This window comes from Choristoneura fumiferana, chromosome 20, assembly GCF_025370935.1.
Source record: "Choristoneura fumiferana chromosome 20, NRCan_CFum_1, whole genome shotgun sequence".
Taxonomy (NCBI): Eukaryota; Metazoa; Arthropoda; class Insecta; order Lepidoptera; family Tortricidae; genus Choristoneura; species Choristoneura fumiferana.
This window is the reverse complement of record NC_133491.1, coordinates 4529337-4548239: the sequence shown is the minus strand read 5'-3', so window position 1 is coordinate 4548239 and position 18903 is coordinate 4529337. Positions and strand designations below refer to the sequence as shown.

At 37.4% G+C, this 18903-nt stretch overlaps 4 protein-coding genes across 5 annotated transcripts in view; 2 read left to right on the top strand and 2 right to left on the bottom strand.

The window, feature by feature from the left end:
- Positions 1-4168: 4168 nt before the first annotated feature.
- On the bottom strand, positions 4169-8061 carry LOC141438985 (3-hydroxyacyl-CoA dehydrogenase type-2-like). Its single transcript, XM_074103074.1, has 5 exons — positions 7941-8061; positions 7687-7851; positions 7032-7196; positions 5919-6156; positions 4169-4413 (listed from the first exon to the last, which is right to left on the bottom strand). The coding sequence occupies exons 1-5, from the start codon at positions 7947-7949 to the stop codon at positions 4220-4222; spliced, it is 771 nt and encodes a 256-aa protein (XP_073959175.1). The 5' UTR covers positions 7950-8061; the 3' UTR covers positions 4169-4219.
- A 303-nt stretch (positions 8062-8364) lies between these two features.
- Positions 8365-11349, top strand: LOC141439079 (uncharacterized). Its single transcript, XM_074103212.1, has 2 exons — positions 8365-8609; positions 8914-11349. Exons 1-2 carry the CDS (start codon positions 8508-8510, stop codon positions 10027-10029), a joined length of 1218 nt encoding a protein of 405 aa, XP_073959313.1. The 5' UTR covers positions 8365-8507; the 3' UTR covers positions 10030-11349.
- Positions 11350-12219: 870 nt separating this feature from the next.
- Positions 12220-12983, bottom strand: blp (mitochondrial import inner membrane translocase subunit Tim16). Its single transcript, XM_074103213.1, has one exon. It carries the CDS (start codon positions 12830-12832, stop codon positions 12449-12451), a length of 384 nt encoding a protein of 127 aa, XP_073959314.1. The 5' UTR covers positions 12833-12983; the 3' UTR covers positions 12220-12448.
- Positions 12984-13454: 471 nt separating this feature from the next.
- The window catches only part of Mcm2 (DNA replication licensing factor Mcm2), a 70141-nt gene continuing 64692 nt past the window's right edge, over positions 13455-18903 (top strand). For both annotated transcript variants that reach the window (XR_012452572.1, XM_074103403.1), the window contains exons 1-6: positions 13455-13599; positions 13714-13883; positions 14069-14232; positions 15022-15211; positions 15807-16299; positions 16718-16921. Coding sequence is in view for 1 of the 2 variants with exons in the window: in XM_074103403.1 (XP_073959504.1) it covers positions 13597-13599; positions 13714-13883; positions 14069-14232; positions 15022-15211; positions 15807-16299; positions 16718-16921 (1224 nt within the window). In the remaining variant the exon portion in view is untranslated. The remainder of the gene's footprint in view (positions 13600-13713; positions 13884-14068; positions 14233-15021; positions 15212-15806; positions 16300-16717; positions 16922-18903) is intronic.

Genomic DNA, 18903 nt, shown 5'->3' with positions numbered 1-18903 from the left:
TGGTGAATCTCCGGTATAACATTTTTTTTGTAAAAAGTAATTAAATCTTCATTTTTTTAGCTGCGCTTATTGGCAGTGGATTAGTGTATAGCTTTTTAATGCAGGTAGTTTAAATTCCTCTACTGAAAGAGGTTCAACAGAGTTTGGATTCAATTTTCTGTTGCCTTGTCTTGTTCGACGGTTGGTTTGCAAGCCTGTAGCCTGTAGGCCTGGTATCAAAACTCAAAAAGCCAGACGACATGTCGTAATTGATAAAAATATTACCTATACAAGAACAATGAAAATGTGTGACAACGTAAATGTTTTATGCCGTGATAAGCTATTCATTGATACGACGTACCTACGATATGAAGTAGTAAATAGTAGGTATCTAAATGACACTCGCGGTTCATTTCGACGGTCTGCTGGATCTGGTTATACCTATGTTTTTCTATTTAGTTCATCGAAACCTGAATATCCATGCTCGTTATCGTTTTGATGAAGAAGAAGGCTGATGGTTATTACCATTACGGTTCTTTTTCCATGACTGTTTCAGTGGTTACTTTGAGCCTTGAGACGCTAAGTGCCTTTTTATTAAAATGTTTGAATAAAATATGTTTTTTTGTTGTATGCATGTAATCAAAAGTTCTATAATTAAATGTATTAAGCAGCACATATGACATTAAAGGAATAACGTAATATATCTCACATATACTAGAAATATAATACTATATTTAAGACTAGCTCGCTAGTTTTCATTTATTTATATTTTTGGGCTATTTGGTACCTATTTGTTGAAATATATTGATGGAACTCTTTCGAAAAATACAAGTTATATGTCTTTGAATGATAAAAACAAAACAGAATAATGCTACATTGCATATAAGCTAGAAAAACAGAAAAAAAGCCTAGAGTCAAAATATCTTAGAAATATTTTGCACTATTAAGCGCGCTTAAGAGGTAAATTCCGATTTGTGTACAGCCAAACCTCTTATTTGCGCTGAGACTTTACTAAAAACTTAAATTGTAAAAACATGTAAGCATTTTAACACTGTATTCGGCGAAAAATGCTTCAATTTTGGACTTAAAATGATAGTTTATCCAATATATCTGCGTAAACTTGCTAGTTTGGAAGATAAAAAAAAACGTGTCTACAGGCAAAATCGCTTATCTGCATTACCTTTTGAAGAAAAGCCCTATTTTAAGCTACTCAGCGCGAGTATAGAGTAAATAACATAGCGCTATCCTATTAAGGGATAAATTATCTATATATAACACAGAGATGCTTTTAGTATATCTAGTTTTTATAGGTTTTTAGAGCATGCAAACCTTTAAATGCGTTTTTCTCGAAACTACATTTCATGCAGATAAGCGATTCTGGTTGTAAGGGGACGATATCCGATGGAGATAACAAACTGGCGAGAACTGGTTTCGGATTTGATTGATATTTATTTTAAAATGTATTTAACTTAAACGTTTTTATCACATTTAAGTAAAACCAAGTCACGCAAAACTACAGAGGAATAGAAATGCTTTTAATTAAAACTACCTAGGTACTGGCGAGAAAAGTTCTTTGTTCCGTAGAAAGTACGTAAGGACATCGAGATTATACTTTGACAAGTTCGTATGTGGCACGCAGTGGAATCCTGCAGGGCTACTGCGAAACTCGAAACTCGAAGTTCGTGTCGTGCGGTCCCTCTGACACTTATACCATTTAATACGAGAGCGAGAGGGACGGTATGATACAAACTTCGAGTTCCGAGTTTCGTAGTAGCCCTGCTGTAGTCGGGAGTCTCTACTGTCAGATTATTCGCGGAAAATAGCCCCTTTACCTGTTCCTTCGAACGAACTATTGCGTTAATTTTTTCGCCTTTGTTTCTTTCGCTACTGCACCTTCAGTCCTTGCAAAGGATCAAGGGTGAAAAAATAAATGCAGTACCTGACCGTACTTTTTGTTGACTTTTCTTCCATTGTCACCCAAATTACATTTGCATACCAAATTTCAAGTCGATGCCATTAACCGTTAAAGAGTTCCGTCCTGCAAGACGATCCTGGCCAGACTACCAGGATGTCACTACTAGATTATTGTATTGTCACGCAATTTACATAAGTATGCCAAATTTCAAGTCAATCCGACCACTGGATGTTGGTCGAATTTAACTTGCAAGATTTGACTACAGACAGACAGACAGACAGACAACGGGAGAGGTGAAACTAAATAAAAACTACCGCGAATATTGAATCCCCACTGTCCTTCCTTGTCAAGTTTTTTTTTTATCATTGCGGCAAATTATGCTGACTGCGACAGGGTTCCACCGATTCATCCCATCATCATCCCAGCCTATATACGTCCCACTGCTGGGCACAGGCCTCCTCTCAGAACAAGTGGGCTTGGGCCATAGTTCCCACGCGGGCCCAGTGCGGATTGGGAACTTCACACGCACCATTCAATTGCTTCGCAGGTTTGTGCAGGTTTCCTCACGATGTTTTCCTTCACCGCAAAGCTCGTGATAAATTTTTAATGTATTTCCGCACATGAATTTCGAAAAACTCAGAGGTGCGAGCTGGTGTTTGAACCCACGACCCTCTGTTTGAGAGGCGATAGGTCAAACCACTAGGCCACACGGCTTCACCACGGTTCCACCGAGTGTTCGAGTGTAAATGGTTGATGCGGACGAGGCTTTAGCAAGATGACTATTATCTGGTTAGTCGGTTAGTGTATCGTGCAACCCTAGATGTGACTATAATGATTATAATGAAGACGAGACTACCTAGTTTTTTAACAGACTTCAAAAAAGGAGGAGGTTCTATGTTCCAATGTTTGTATTTTTTATGTATGTTCACCGATTACTCAGTCAATAATTGTGGACTGATTTTCAAATTTTAATTTTTTTTTTATTCGAAAGAGTTGGTACTCTTCTAAGGTGGTCCCATAGCCACCAAGTCAAGATCTGATGATGGGATCCTAGGGAAATCGAGGGCAAACCTCAAATTTTACAGGCACACCTATGGCGATTTTGGCATTTTTAGCATAAAGATAAGCATTTACATTCAGAAAGTATCATTTGGTAACCTGGACCTGATGAAGAAGACCGTAGATGACCAATGGAACTCGTCAAAGCTAAGTAATGCTCGCTCGTCTATAAACGATCATGATGAATATACCCAGATAAGCGACTAAGAAGAAGCTTTAAGTTAATGATTCTTTCGAACTGATCTGATGCTGAATCCGGAAGGTAGGCAATGGAACTCTGTTATAAAACAACGTAACTAAGCCGTGTTTGGGCTTAATGGAATCGTTTTGAGATGAACTTTGGCTACAAATCACTAAAAAGTGAGAAATAAAGATTTTTTTTAACAAAAAATTAAAACCGACACATAAAATGGAACCGACTACAAAACCCTTGAAATTATTTTTCTATGTACCTACTAGCTCGAAGTCGGTAACTCAGCACGACCCAGCAGGAGGGATTGAACCATAGTATGTAGGCGAGGTAGACGACTATTGTTCCACTCCTGCTGGCTCGTGCTGAATCACCGACTTCGAGCTAGTAGGTACCTAGAAAAATATTTTCAAGGATTTTGTTATTTTTTAATTTTTTTGGAGTCGGTTTTACTTTTTTGTTATTTTTTTTATACAGAAACATACCTAATAACGGCACGGGGAATCGAAACCGGAGGTCTTATTGTATAACACACTTGAAATCACAATCGTTTTCACCATTTCTTTCTGTCGCACGGCATAAGACGAGGGTAGAAAGAGAGGGTGGATGATCACGAACGGCAGCGTGTCAGACAATACGACCTCGGTTCAATTATTCAGGGTGCCTTTCCACCAGGGATGTGAAAGCTACGCTACGAAACAATGTGACCGTTTCAACTAATGCTAAGCTATGTAGCCGTTCGATGAAGATGCGCTCGCAGCTGCGCGAGGAAGGTGCGCACGCGCAGCTCGAGTAGACGCACGCACCGCAGCTCGCATCCATAGCACGCATCCACAGCTCGCATTATTCCATAAAAAAAAACATAGCTTAGTTGAACCCGTTTCCACCATTGCTATACTATATGGACCAATGAATGTGATTGGTGGATATCAAACATATCTATAGCAATGTAGTGTAGCACGTCTCTGGTGCTAAGGCGTTTAGTTCGATAGTCTAATGAATATTCACAAAATGAAACACAGACAACTATCTCTACGCATATATTTCTAAAACCTTAACTAAATCTTTGGAATAAGCTACAAGGGGAACCACCTCTGTGCCCCATCTAGCCTGATGACTTCTCCATTTAACATTGGGTTCTCCACGATACTGGAGACGAGGTGGGCGAATTCTTCAGGCTTGCCAAGCCTGGAGGGGAACGGCGTCATGCGTTTGAGAAACTCTATCATCTTCTCTGGGAGGTAGCCCACTAGGGGAGTGTCGAAGACCCCTGAAAAAACAGTTTGTTTATTTTCATCACACTTGCTCGTAAACAGTGTCGTAACATGCAGGCTACCTTGCTTGCAACCCCCCAAATAAAACCCTCGACCTTAATATGCTTGTCATGAAGTCCGTGGTCCGTAAATGAGTAATTTGTGTACAAATTTTGTTGTCATGAAGCCCAAGGTCGGTCGCATGAGTCAGTGCCCGTACTGATACTGCTGCGCGCGCTGCTGCAGGACCACATGCACACGCGGCTCAGGTACATGCTGAGGGAGGGGGAGGGGAGGGCGGCGCTGCCAAGAGCGCAGCCTAAGGTATCGCCAATATTTGGAGCAATTATATTTTTTCTTTTAGAAATATAGACTCTCGTTCGTAATTCCTTATTTACCGCCCTTAAGACACAATGTACTATTAATTGAATGCAGCGTGACAGATGGCGGTTGGGGCAGAAAAGTTCTCGAAAAGATCGCGGATCGACAAGCGCAGCATAGGACGTCCACCAACGCGATGGAAGGGGGAACCTGAGGGGCTGCTACGAAATTCGTATCGTTCTGTCCCTCTCACTCTCGTTTTAAATAACATAAGCGTCAACGGAACGGCAAGACACGAAGTTCAAATTTCGCACTTGGTAGTAAAGGGCCTGGATGGTCATTACATCAGCAACATTAAAGCGGCAATTACACTGAGTCGTTCGCAAAAGTGTAAAGAACACGGTAGTCGGCCGCATCCGGCGAGCGACAGCTGCCACCGCCTTAATATGGCCGCCGCAGTAGACGGACAGACTAATGTAATGTAATTTAATGTAATGTAATGTGTATGTCGTGTGATAATTAGCTTTATCCTAGTTAATTTATTTACTCATTAATTTATATGTGGCTGTTTATCCCATTGCCTATATTTATTTTAGACGTGTATAATATGTACGATTAATGTGTATGTGTAGATGTGTTTTTGTTGCATTTTAATTTTTTGATCTACTGTTAATACACCACTTGCTGTGAACTAGTCCTTCCTTCTTTCTGTAAAAAGGTTGCCTGGAAATGATCGCTCTTAAGCGATAAGGCCGCCTATTGCTTACCTTGTAATTTTCTCTGTGTACCTGTTTTCTGTATCGCTTACTATTTCTGGTGTACAATAAAGAGTAATTGTATTGTATTGTATTATATTGTATGTAAAGGCGTCGGTCGTTCACCAAAGTAGTTTAAAACAAATTCGGCGACCGCATTAGGTGAACGACGCAGTGTAATTGCCTGTGAATTGATATGTGGTTCTTTGCTCGTTTTTCTGGTTTTGAAGACTATAACAATATCCAAACCCAGCTTAAAAAAATATATTTTTTTTTATGTATACCATTGTTTACGTCAGCATGGGGGAGGGGTTGCTCCTTGCTTACTTTTGCTGACGTAATACTTCAATGACCCCCTGCAGCTGCTGTCGATGCAGGAATGCCTGTGCTATCTCCATATGCTAGTGATGTGATTCCACACAATGTGTATAGTTATAGGTACTAACCAGTAGCAATAGTAACAACTCTGATCCCTTTAGGCGCAAGATCCCTCGCCAGAGGCAGAGTCATACCAACTATAGCTGCAGTTGATGCAGCAATAGCCGCCTGTCCGATATCTCCTTCATATGCTATAGTTGATGCCGTATTGACTATAACTCCTCGTTGACCTTCTGGATCTGGGTTGTTCTGTCCCATCAAGCCGACAGCTAGACGAATTATGTTGAATGTTCCTACTGTATTGACCTGTGTACAAGTTTAAAAATTTAGTTTGATTAGTAGTAACTTTACAGTTTGCAGCAGAATTTAGCTAAGCTAAGCACCACAGCCCTAGTTTGTATACCAAAACAGATCTTGGTATTCAAACTAGTGTTGGGCTGATTCTTCAAATATCTACGGATACAGATTATTAGTGTCTAGATCTGAAGATATAGATAATCATTGACTTTCTATTCAGAACAAATACATCAATTTGGACTGATAGTAGGTAAGTTGTTTATAATCTCAGATTTTTAATATTTCCATCTTGAAATTTACCATTATGCAATTTTAATGAATGCACAGAAGTTTAAATTATAGTATCATCCCCTACTTTATTTTAAAATCTAAATAAATTATATTCTTGACAAAAAGATCTGCTTTAAAATCAGTAAAAAAAAGCATGGAATGGAGATGCATCTTACATATGAAACAGTGCTGTACATACCTACTACTTTTACAAGTAAAACTCTCACATGAAGTAGGCTTGTTGAAAAAATATTGATATACATCAATTATATATCAATAAATCCTTTAAAATAAATTAAAAAATCCTAAAAAGAAATATGTTTTTTATACTTACACCTTTTTAACAAAACATATTTATATGTCCATTGATTAGTATTTATCTAGTAATGTAAGATGATTCAAGTAGATTAGGCCAAATAAATTATTTTTTAGAGCATTCATATTTGCTGTCAAATCTTACCGATTTTTTTTTAAATATCAATATATCTATACTTTATTGCATTTCCAACATCCCTAACATAAAGAGGAGTCCAAATTTGCCAATTTTTAATAAAATAATTATGAAATTATTCACAGCCTTTTAAGACTCATTACGTATTTATGCTTATGCTTACATTTACGCATTTTCTAAAGCCCTCCAACTCGCAAGCCTTGTCTTTATTGAAATTGTACACTTGGTGTGTACTGACATGCCCTGCACAGTTGACTAGTGTGTCTAGGCGACCAAACCTCTCCTTCGCTAGCTGTAGGGCTCTGTTCACATCCTCTTCTGATGTGATCTGAAAATTAACAGCATAAAGTTTAATAGACATTTTCATTTGTAAATAATATACATGTGACAATTGGGTACATTCCTGGGTAAAAAATATATTTTTTAAGTCAGTTAAATTATTATTATCAGAAAAATAGGAAACATTTTTTTCTTTTGTCAATCAAACAAAAAATTACAAAGATGAACTAGGTATCTATATTTATATTATAATTTGATATATTTTGCTTGTTTGCTAGCTGTTTGATAAAAAAAAAGATATCACTCCTTAGTAAAAAGTGTATGTAAGCGTGACTTCCCACGGAACTTAAACCAGATATATGTCCAATTGAATTGCCTACTGAAAAAAAATTTTTTTTTATCTAACTGACAGGACGGACTAATCACATATTTTTAGAAATCTAGCTTATTATCATGTGAATAAAACAAAAAATAATAGAATGAAATTGGTATGGTTATAGTTTAGATTCTGTGTAGGAGCCAATATTATTTTTACTTACACAACCAGGTGAAGCAATAACATCGCCGCCAAGTTGTTTAGCTACTTGCTCTGCTCTCGTGCCTTGAATATCTAGTATTATTACTTTTCCACCATTTTTCACAAATCTCTCTACTGTAGCTTTGCCTAAACCTGACGCTCCGCCGGTAACCAAACTGACCATACCCTGAAACACGCAAAGTTAGGTTAAGAAACTTACTTCTCCAAAAATCTCAGAATAACGTCGACTTAATTATATTAGATTTTGCTTTCCACCTTTAGCATCTTTGATTTTATTTCGTCAATTTTTCTGTTTGATGTAAGAACTGAAAGTCGGTTTTCACGAGCCAGACAATTCTATGAACTTTAAAAACTGTCAATGTCAAGTGTCAAAACAAATCGAACTGTTCGAGACATTGCAAAATGTGTGAAGAATAGTATTGCTTGAAAAACACTAATAATAATGTTTGACTATGGTAATAATAATAAATGTGTTGTGGCTGCTTGTGTTGTGTCGCATTAAAGCTTTAGAGAGTGAGAGAGACAGAGTGAATCACAACTAAATCACAACACAACATGATAGATGAATGTGAATGCAGCTTTAGTAGTAGTAGTCTGTATTCATGTGCTGTTATCTGTACTTGGTTTTCTATTCTGTGGGGTGTGTTACCATGTGTGTTGACTGTTGTGTTGCGTGAGTTTTTAGTCTGTGGTGACTTGGTTAGTTTGTTTGTTTGTGCGGCGGTGTCGATTTTTGTTTGGCTCTCGATTTTATAAATTTATATGAAAATAGTATTTAATTTTGAATAACAACGACAATAGCAAAGTATACTGTTAACCGAAATGGCTACGGTGGAGCAGCCGATGTTTATACTGCCGAAAAAGCGAAATGGAAAGAAGCAGAGTTCGATTGCCGGCCATGTAGATCACATAATTACTGTTCAGGTCTGTATTTTTTAAATACTACATATAAAATCGGCAATTCTAATGAAATAGTATGTAAAATAAAATTAAAGTATCGTATTTACTATAAATTACACTAAATTACAAATATTCGCCGCTGGGTATCTGCGTAGGACAAATTAGTGTTACATTTTAGTCAGAAAGATTGTTTATGAATAAAATACTGTAGCATTGTGGAATTGGTAAACATTTCTGCATTCATGGCACTAAACTATGCTAACATGTTACTTAACTGAAGAATTGGTGCCATGTTGTTTTTATTTTTCAAACAATGTTATCTCCACAGGGTGTGGAGTCCGATCTCCCAACTAAATACAAAAATGGCCTCTCACCAGTCACAGAGCATGTTGTTAATGGCATTATTCACTCCACCATGGAAGGCCTTAAGTCTAATATGAAAATCAATCTACCCATCATCACCGATGTTAATGATGAAGAAATGAATGATGTAGCCATAGAGCCAGAACCACTGAAATCACAAAAAAATGGCTACCAAGCTCTCTCAATGATGAATAGCCGTGAAATCATTGATCTGTCCCCAATTTACGAGAACTCCTCAGATGCATGTTCAAGTCATGATGATCTTCGAGATGCCACTGATAATGAGTTACAGAAAAGCTGCAAGTTTCTGAATGAACAAAATGAAAGCTCTTCTGCAACTCCGATTAGTCTGTCACAAACTCAGTCAGAAAACAGCTTTGAGATGGGCCCTCTTACAGACAGTCTCAAAAACAGCGCTAAAAGGAAAAAGAGAGTTAATATTGTACAAGAAATCATTGAAACTGAAAATACTGATACAGAAATAACTGCTCTGAGAATTGAGTCAGAAGGATCTACTCCAGACTGTTCTCTGACAGATCATTCAAGAGATTCTTATTTGACTATGACTGGAACTATCAAAAGAGGAAAGAAGAAAGGTCAAAATGTTGATGTGAAACTCAACATTTCTAGAGAAGAACTCGAAATTATTGAAGCAGCTATAGTTGCGGAGGAATACAACAAGATGGACATATCTAAATGTTCAGTGTACAATGGTCCACACATCTTTCTCTTCAGCCTTCTATGTATACCATTTGTGGCTTGTGTATCAGCACTGTACTCATTTTACATGGGAACAATGACTTGGTACAATATATTTACGCATGTAACTGAGGATCTGAATTGGATGAAGAAGGCAATGTTGGCTCCTGTAGTGATATTGTCTTATCCGTTTTTGATACTGATTTTTACTGTAGGTCTGGGGCTATATGCCGGTATTGTGCAACTCACTTTCAGTGGAGCTAACTGGTGGAAGGATGTATGCGATTTTGAGAAAGGTTTTTATGGCTGGCTTTGTAATACTCTGGGTATATCGGAGTGTAGCCCTTACGAGGTAGTAATACTTATGGATGTTAAGCCATAAAAATTAGATTGATCTTAACATAAGTTCAATTTCAGATTGTAATCAAAGCCTAAGTAAGTTTTTTCAGTATGAGATTGTATTTTTTAAATTAAACTTAGGAGTAAAATTAGGAGTGAAATTTATAATGAAATATTTAGACCACTGAACCATTGCATCTTAATAGATTGAGATTTGTAAAAAATTGGTTCTATTATCACAATTTTTTCTAAATCAATCTAGTATAGCATTGATTATGCTGGTAATATTTAGTTTACATCAGTAATTATCTAATATTCCAAGGTCACAAATCGGACTGATGTATATTATGCCCAATTGAAAAGTATTCAATTGTTAAATTAGCTGTAAATTAAATGACAGCACTTTTGTCATCAAATATCAAGTTTTTGCTTTTGCAGTTGGTTGGTAAACTGTGGATGAGACTAGCACAGGACCGGGCAAGTGGCATGAAAATGAAGAGTCCTTAACCCAGCAGTGGGTGGGTGGATTTGGGCTGATTTGATTGATTTATGGCTTTATGGGTGTTAATTCTATGGCCTTATACTAATTTGAAGCTTCAAGCCGAAGTTTTAAATATTGCCAAAACATCTACTGCCATAATTTAATGTCATAGTATGTAAGCTGACTGATTTATTTTATTGAATAAATACTCTTAGTTAAGTTTAAAATAATTTATATTTGTGTAGAGTTATTACTGGATTTAAATTATTTGAAGCAATATCCATAGTCTACCTAATGGTAATAAATTTATGTTATTCTGAAATGCATCCAACATTTGTCACATTTTGAGACAAGTTTGTTAAAACGTAGGTATATGGAAATATTTTTGTTGTAACAATTTTATCTTATTTTAAACATTTTTTTTTATAACAAAAATAATGAAAACGCGGGTAGTTGTGCGCCGGTATTAGTTTCGTCGGGTAAGGCACTTGTCTCACCGCCAGCGAGGAAACGATTGGCTATCGACTATTTTCTCGCTCAAGAAACGAACAAAAGATATAAGATCCTGTGTGAGTAAAAGAGACACATATATTAATAGTTGATCGCTGGCTGTTCACACTGTCGGCGAGAACTCGCTCTTACATCTTTTGTCGCAGCGACAAGAGCTATAAAACTCGCTGAGCTATAGATACTCGCTCAGCGATGTCAGCTTAGCGGCCGCCCCGCACGAGCGAGTCGAGTGGAGCGAGTAATCGCCCGTCGCACGCGAACACTCGCGTACAGCCGAGCGACAAAACTACACTCGCTTCTCGCTGCTCGCCCACTCGTTTCTAGTTACTCGTTCTACGCGCTTCTCGCTCATCGTCGGCGGTGGGACAAGTGCCTAAGTCGCGCGAGCAGTGCGCGTGTTGCAGCAGCCGCCGAGTCGCGTTGCTTCCAGAAGAACGATTACAGATGAGCCTGTAACATGTTGAGCTAAATTCGATTTCAGACGAGTTATCCATTTTCTTATCATTTAAAATGAGTGTCTCAGTAGTTTCATGTTCAAAACAATTTTATCTGTAGTATTTGATAGTGCTAAGTGTACCTACTGTATATGGGCATTTCTTATTTATGTGCACACAGCCAGTTCCATGGATATCACTGCCATGGATGTAATTTATTTTTCTAATATTTTGAGAAAGTGCATTTTTTTATGATGGATTCACAAATTATTTATGATACAGGAACTCATCATAAGATTAATGTTTTATCTAATATTTCAGGTAGTGACATCCATGGAAGTGAGTGTGTGCACAAAAAAGAGAGTTACCCATGCAACAGCAGACACTAATAAATTGTTACATCAGCTATGATGCTCCAAAATATGTTAAAGGAACTCTGCTTGTAATTACATGTTTGTAACAGGTATATTTCAAAATGTGACACTTGCACATTAGCATTAACTTATCCAGAAAATTGTTTATTTAATGAGTTAACAATGTGAAGAATCTCAAGTAAAAACAGCAATATTTGTTCTTTGATATGTGTTTAGTATAAATACTATTGATTTAAACTATAGTAAGATTGAATTTTCAGTTGCTCAATTATCTGCCATATTTAATATTGAATTTTATAAACTAGTCATATTTATTTATTTATTTTTCTGTGTACAATTAACATTTATAAGGAATGTGTAGCCATCATATTAGGTAATATTTTTACATATCTGTAAGATAAGTTTATAGGTAAAAAGGCATTGAAACATTCCAATTATATGCTTAGATAAATTTATTGATTTCTAATAATGCTATAGTTGTTTGTGGAGCAGCATTATGTGAACATGAATATTTGTGTAATTTTTATAACATAATCAGCATTGTAATAAAGACTGATGTACTCTAGTCACTTTTGTGGTATCCATTTTTATGCAATAAAGTATTTTACAAAAACAACATTTGTTCTAAACTAATTTAATAACCAATAATATTATCTAAAGCACTCATGAGGTGTCTTTTGCTCGACTTTGGTCGGGGTCTGGCTGTTTTTGTTTGAATTCAGTGTCTAGCCTCTCCTTTGCTCTTACTATTTTGGACTGTAAGTAGAAGGAACCTCCTTTCGATTTGTCATTAGCTGAAAACAGATGTTCATAGTTTTTCTTCACTTTTTCCATATCCAGTTTTTCTATATTTAAAATTTGCATAGCTTCTTCTAAGGTGAGTCCAGTTGAGGCATTGGCTGCAGCTCTTCGGGCGCCTGCTTCGCCACCTCCAGCTCTTTTTGCGGCTTCTTGAGACGCTGCTATTTCCTGCTTCAATGCTCTTGCAAAAGCTCTTCCGACAACTTGAGCGCCGAGTACTATGATTTGCGCTATATATTTCGCCATGATTAATTCGTTTTCTAAATTTCTAGTACAACATGGGACAGTTGTAGGTTAAAGCTATTTCATAACAAAAATAATCATGGATTATTACAACATAAAAGACTTGAGCGACTTAAGTGAGTGAAGGAAGAGTAGATAGATAGAATAGTTGTCATTGTCAAAATTTTTAGGTTATGCTACGTTCATTATTTTACAGGAAGCAAGATGTAAACCAATTTTCATGATTGATTTGCAACTTTCAAACATAACTACAAATATTGGCAAGAAGCTTTCTTTAGTATTTGATTTAATGAATGGGAAATAAATCTATAACAGGCGACCAACGGCGCACCGGCTTAGCTTTTATTTAGAATAAGGTAATAACATGATTTTTCGGAAGATTTACGGTACATTACTCGCTATATAATAATCTAGTCTTTGCATTACTGTCTCATTTCTTTCAATTATATATGTTCCTGGGCGATAGAAGAAAGCCAACGTAATAAAAATAACAAGAATAGAATTTTTAAATGCATCGCTATTCAGTTTTAGAGCTGTTTCATTTACGTTGAAAAACGTCTAGTACTACACAAATTCAGTTTTCCGAAGTGCATAATGTAGCGCTCAAACAAACAAACAGCAATTCGCGCGCATTTTGACATTTCGTTTTTAACCTGTTTATTTTTTTGTGGCATCGTGTTTCGCTGTTATTCTGTTGCAATTGTGTTATATTTGTAAGTGATTTTTGTGCCTAACGTTGAATAAGCAACTAAGGCGCATACAAAACAATGGTACGTTACTTTTTACCTCTTAATTATCTTTAAATCTCAGTCTTGAGCGCGATCGTTTGCTGCTCAACAGATTCTTGACAAATCTATAACTTACTGGTTTATTTTTGCTTGTAGAGTTCCCCTGCCCCTGACTCGCCGGCCGAGAGAGACGGTGCTCGGTCCCGCATGACATCACCGGCTCGAGACTATGAAATGTTTGAAGACGAAGGGGCTATTCTCGGCGAAAACCCTCTGGAGGAAGAAGAGGAAGATGGCGAGGAACTGTTTAATGATAACATGGAAGCGTGAGTTCTGAGATCCTAAAGGCTTGTTTGTGTCTCTTTTATGACGACATCACCTACAGGAATTCAGCAATTTTACACCTTTGCAGCTGTGTCTTAAGTTTTTGTGTGGGCTTGGACTTTCAAAGTGAAAAAAAAATAACTTGCTTTATATTACATGGTATTTACAATAAAGTTTCACACTCCAGGGACTACCGCCCAATGCCAGCACTGGATCGGTATGATAATGAAGACCTGGACGATGAGAACTACGATGCCATGTCTATTGGAGACAGGAGAGCAGCAGAGCAGGAGCTGCGGCAGAGGGACAGAGAAGAAGGCCGTAGGAGGGATGATCGAGGGTTGTTGTATGGTGAGAAGATATTGTCAATCTTATCTTTTACAAATAATCCTTGCAATATGCCAGAAATGCAGTGCAAGTCGATTAGGGCAGAAGTACCGTTTGTGGACACTATACTGTTTATGACCATTTATTGTTCAAATATACATTTGAAATAAATTTATAGTAATAAAACATTACAATCTTTATTCGTTTCAGTATAAAGTTTTGAAAACTCACTAAAAATATTGTTTTAATACTATAGCTTTTTATATATTACTCTAATGTCAACTGGCCAATAATGGTCTTATTGTTGTCATGGAAATTCTGACTAAATTTGTAGCAGCATGTGACACTGTATTCTTATTAGAAATCTACAGTAGTTAATGTTTATTTTAATATTTTGGTGGTCATTTGATTAGGTCTGTCCAGGATTTAAATGTTTTGACTAGGTAAGTAACTTAAATCTTCCAGTAACTTAAGTCGCCATTTAAAAAAACAAAGTTGAGTAATTTGTTTTAGAGTAAGAACCAAAAAATTTAATAAAAATAATTATGTATCTAATAGCTTTAAACATTATTCATTTTACATGTCAAGTTATTAAAATTAAAACAAAACTTTAAACTAGCAATTCTTGAACATGTTTATTATTTTGGGGATATACTATATGGGCCACCAACAAAGTCTGGCATAAGCTGGCCCTATACTACAAAGTACAAAATTCTTGGCATCCTGCTGATTTAAGAGTGAGAGGGACAGTACGATATGTACTTTGATTTTCGTAGTAGCCCCCCTGGTTATTAACTAAGCTGAATTATCCAGATGATTCCGATGAAGAGAGCACGGGCGCACCTCGTGCTAAGCGCCGTCGAGCTGCAGAAAAAGCGGCCATGGGCGCCGATGAACAAGTCGAAGAGGGGATTGAGAGCATAGAGAACTTGGAGGACACCAAGGGATATACGACTAAGGAGTGGGTTTCTATGCTTGGCCCACGCACTGAGATTTCTAACAGGTATAAAGGATATATGAGCGCTAATATTAATTACTATCTGAAATTTATGCTTTCATTTACTATTTTTACAACTTATGTTAATCAAGTATAGGTAGAGTCATTCACGATGACGCGTGTCGTGGTTCTTATTACAATGTCATTAATGTCTCATTTTGACAAAATCACGCGTCTTTATGGATGGCAGTATACAAGGATGTTAATTTTTTTTTAACCCAGGAATTGTCATTTTTTTATTGTTAGCACCAATGATATGTGTGTGAAGATTTTGCCATGATGATGTGTGGTGATGGATTTTAGATTACAACTTTTTTATCTGTTTCAAAAGAATGTTTATGTGAAGTTTTTAACTATACAATACAATAACTCTTTATTGCACACCAACACATAGCAAGCAGTACAGAAAAACAGGTATATACACAGAGACTATAACTACAACTATTTATGAATAAGGGATTAAAATTTTGTGATACAGTTATAAATGTATTAAAATAAATGAACACTTCATATCACACTTCTAATTTTTTCCTTTTTCATGTACCCTTGAACTAGTCATTTATTTACAGCCAGTTAAATCCATGTACCTCTTTCTCCACAGATTCAAAAACTTCCTCCGCACATTTACAAACAGCAAAAGCCAGTACGTCTACAAGGAACGCATACGTCGCATGTGCGAGCACAACCAGGCCTCCTTTCACGTAGAATTCGACGTTCTAGCTCGCCGGGAACAAGTCTTAGCCTACTTCTTACCGGAAGCACCGTTCCAAATGTTACAAATATTCGATGAAGTTGCCAAGGATGTCGTTCTACAGATGTTCCCTAGCTATGAAAGAGTTACATCAGAGATCCATGTTAGGATATCAGACTTACCTTTAATTGAAGAGTTGAGGACTTTCAGAAAGCTTCATTTGAATCAGTTGGTGCGGACTGTGGGTGTGATTACAGCCACTACTGGGGTATTGCCTCAGTTGTCAGTTGTCAAGTATGACTGTAATCGGTGTGGGTATATTTTGGGGCCGTTTGTTCAGTCGCAGAATTCTGAAGTCAAGCCTGGTTCTTGTCCGGAGTGTCAGAGCGCTGGGCCGTTTATGGTAAGCAAGTTTTTTTTTAATAGTTTTTTTGCCTTAGATTAGCATACTGCTTTAGCAAGCTGAAATTAAAATCAAATGCTTGGGTCTACTCTACCTTTTAAAGCAGTGAAAAACCTAACTACTATGTCAATGCAATCAAAAGATACATTCATCAAGAAACTTATTTTCATGCAAATTTCCGTAAGTTCTGGACAGGGCAGAGTTTAATGTGGTTCTCTGTGGCTTCCCATGAGCACCCATGAGGCACATTTGGTGTACTTAAAAGCCTCTTTAAAAAATTTCATAAAAAAAAAGAAAAACCTTCCAGATGTCCAATAAATGTTTTTTAATTTTACTTAGAAACTTGGCAGTTTCTGCTTTCAGATATGGCAACTCAAATTACACTAGCAACACTACTAAAGTTACAGATACTTTTCAGGTCAACATGGAGCAAACAGTATACAGAAACTATCAGAAGGTCACGATTCAGGAGTCACCAGGGAGGATCCCAGCTGGTCGCATCCCTCGCTCCAAGGAGTGCATACTGTTGGCTGATCTGTGTGACAGATGCAAGCCGGGAGACGAGGTCGACCTAACGGGCATTTATACTAACAACTATGATGGCTCGCTTAATACTGAACAGGTGAGATGTTTATTTATTTTTAATCCTATCTTTTAAAGAGGCTTTAGTCACAAAACACAGATAGTTCGGAAATCAATCTCCATACAAGTGCGCTCGAGCAACGCACACATAGACACTGCTCACGGACATGATATCTCGGACTGGTTGGGACCAGTGCGAGCGCGAGTGCCATCCGTTTGAGACACGCGTCTGTGAACTTTTTTGTACAATAATGAAGCAACAAAAAAAAGTTTTATAAGCAACAAAAAAAAGTATTATAACTGTTCAGTGGACGGTTGTTTAAATGAAATAATCGTGAATTTCGCCAATAACGAAATCGTCGCAAGATATTTTCTGTGACAAATTTATAATATAACAATGACATTAAAATTAAAATATTTTAGTTATTAATTTATATTTCCATTCTTTCCGTTTCATTCTCAACAATAAATCAAACAACTAGATACGAGTGCCACTAACACTATAGTTTTTTGGTGCATAAGCCATAGTTGACAACCTTAGAGCGACCGCCGAGCGTAGGTATGAAAAGTGAAGTACATACAGGAGATTGACTTCTGAACTATCTGTGTTTTATGATTTAGTACACAAAATGTGACTATGTCAGCCTCATGGGGAGCCTCAGATACATGTTACACTGTCCAATGTTTGTTTTAAAATCTAATTGTCCCTTTCACAGTCTGTCTGTTGCCGCTGCTAATGGCAACTTCTTGAATTGAATTTTATATTATGGATTTGAATACCTGGCACACTACTAACATTGCAAACTTAAATTGGCTTTCATGTGAGATATGAAAAATATCTGGTTATAAAAACAATATAAAATAGAACTGCCCAGTCCCAGTTTTATTTTATACTCGCTGTTACCCGCGACTCGTTTATCGCTATCCCGCGGGAACTATGTAATTTTCCGGGATAAAAACGTTTAGTTGTAGGTTTAGACGAGAATAGATAACAAACAACCGAACGGACAAACTAATATTAGAGGGATTGTTTTCTAGATTTTCTATGTGTTCTCTTACCCATTTTCTAGCTATTCCGTGACGATAGTTAAAAGCGGACTGTTCTCCATAGGACCATAGTTCGACTTCTATGTCCGCCTACTTTGCGTGACTGACTGTAGGCACTATTCGTGCCAGTCTCCCTCCTGTAAGAAACCTAGGAGACCCTTAACCTTTTCGCCGCCACGTTAAATACAAAAGACATCACCAATACGCCAAGCTCGTATATTGCAGTGTCTAAAAATGAACCTTAACACAATTGAATGAAGGTTGCTTTTGCATTGAAGTAATGGACGTATATATAGATCGTTGGCGTGGAACCTGCGGTGCGTATATATGAGTCGTTTGCGTCGAAAAGGTTAATGTTGCCGACGACTTTTTGGAACGACCCCGGTGAACAGAGGTGTAGTGCCCTGTAGCCAAGCCAAAACATTCTTGTAAGATATGGGTGGGACAATCTGGGGTTGATTTTTTAATAATAAATAAATAAATATCACGGGACAATTCACACCAATTGACCTAGTCCCAAAGTAAGCTTAGCAAAGCTTGTGTTATGGGTACTAAGCAACGGATAAATATAATTATAGATACATACTTAAATACATAGTAAACACCCAAGACCCGAGAACAAACATTCGTATTTTTCATACAAATATCTGCCCCGACACGGGAATCGAACCCGGGACCTCAAGCTTCGTAGTCAGGTTCTCTAACCACTAGGCCATCTGGTCGTCTAAAGACGTCTGATTGTGTAGAGGGCGTCTCATGTTTGCTTGCATTTATCTATTTAGGTTTGTCTAATTGTTGGTGCATTACCTTGGTATTGTGCGCAGTTTACTATGCAGCCTTCCTAATGGTGATTTTCCACCGGCGACGCGAGACGAGACGAGGCGGGACGAGAATTGAAGTTTGTATGCATTCTCCCGCGCCCGCCGCGAGCCGCCGTGGGCGCCGCCATACAAATTTCAATTCTCGTCTCGCCAC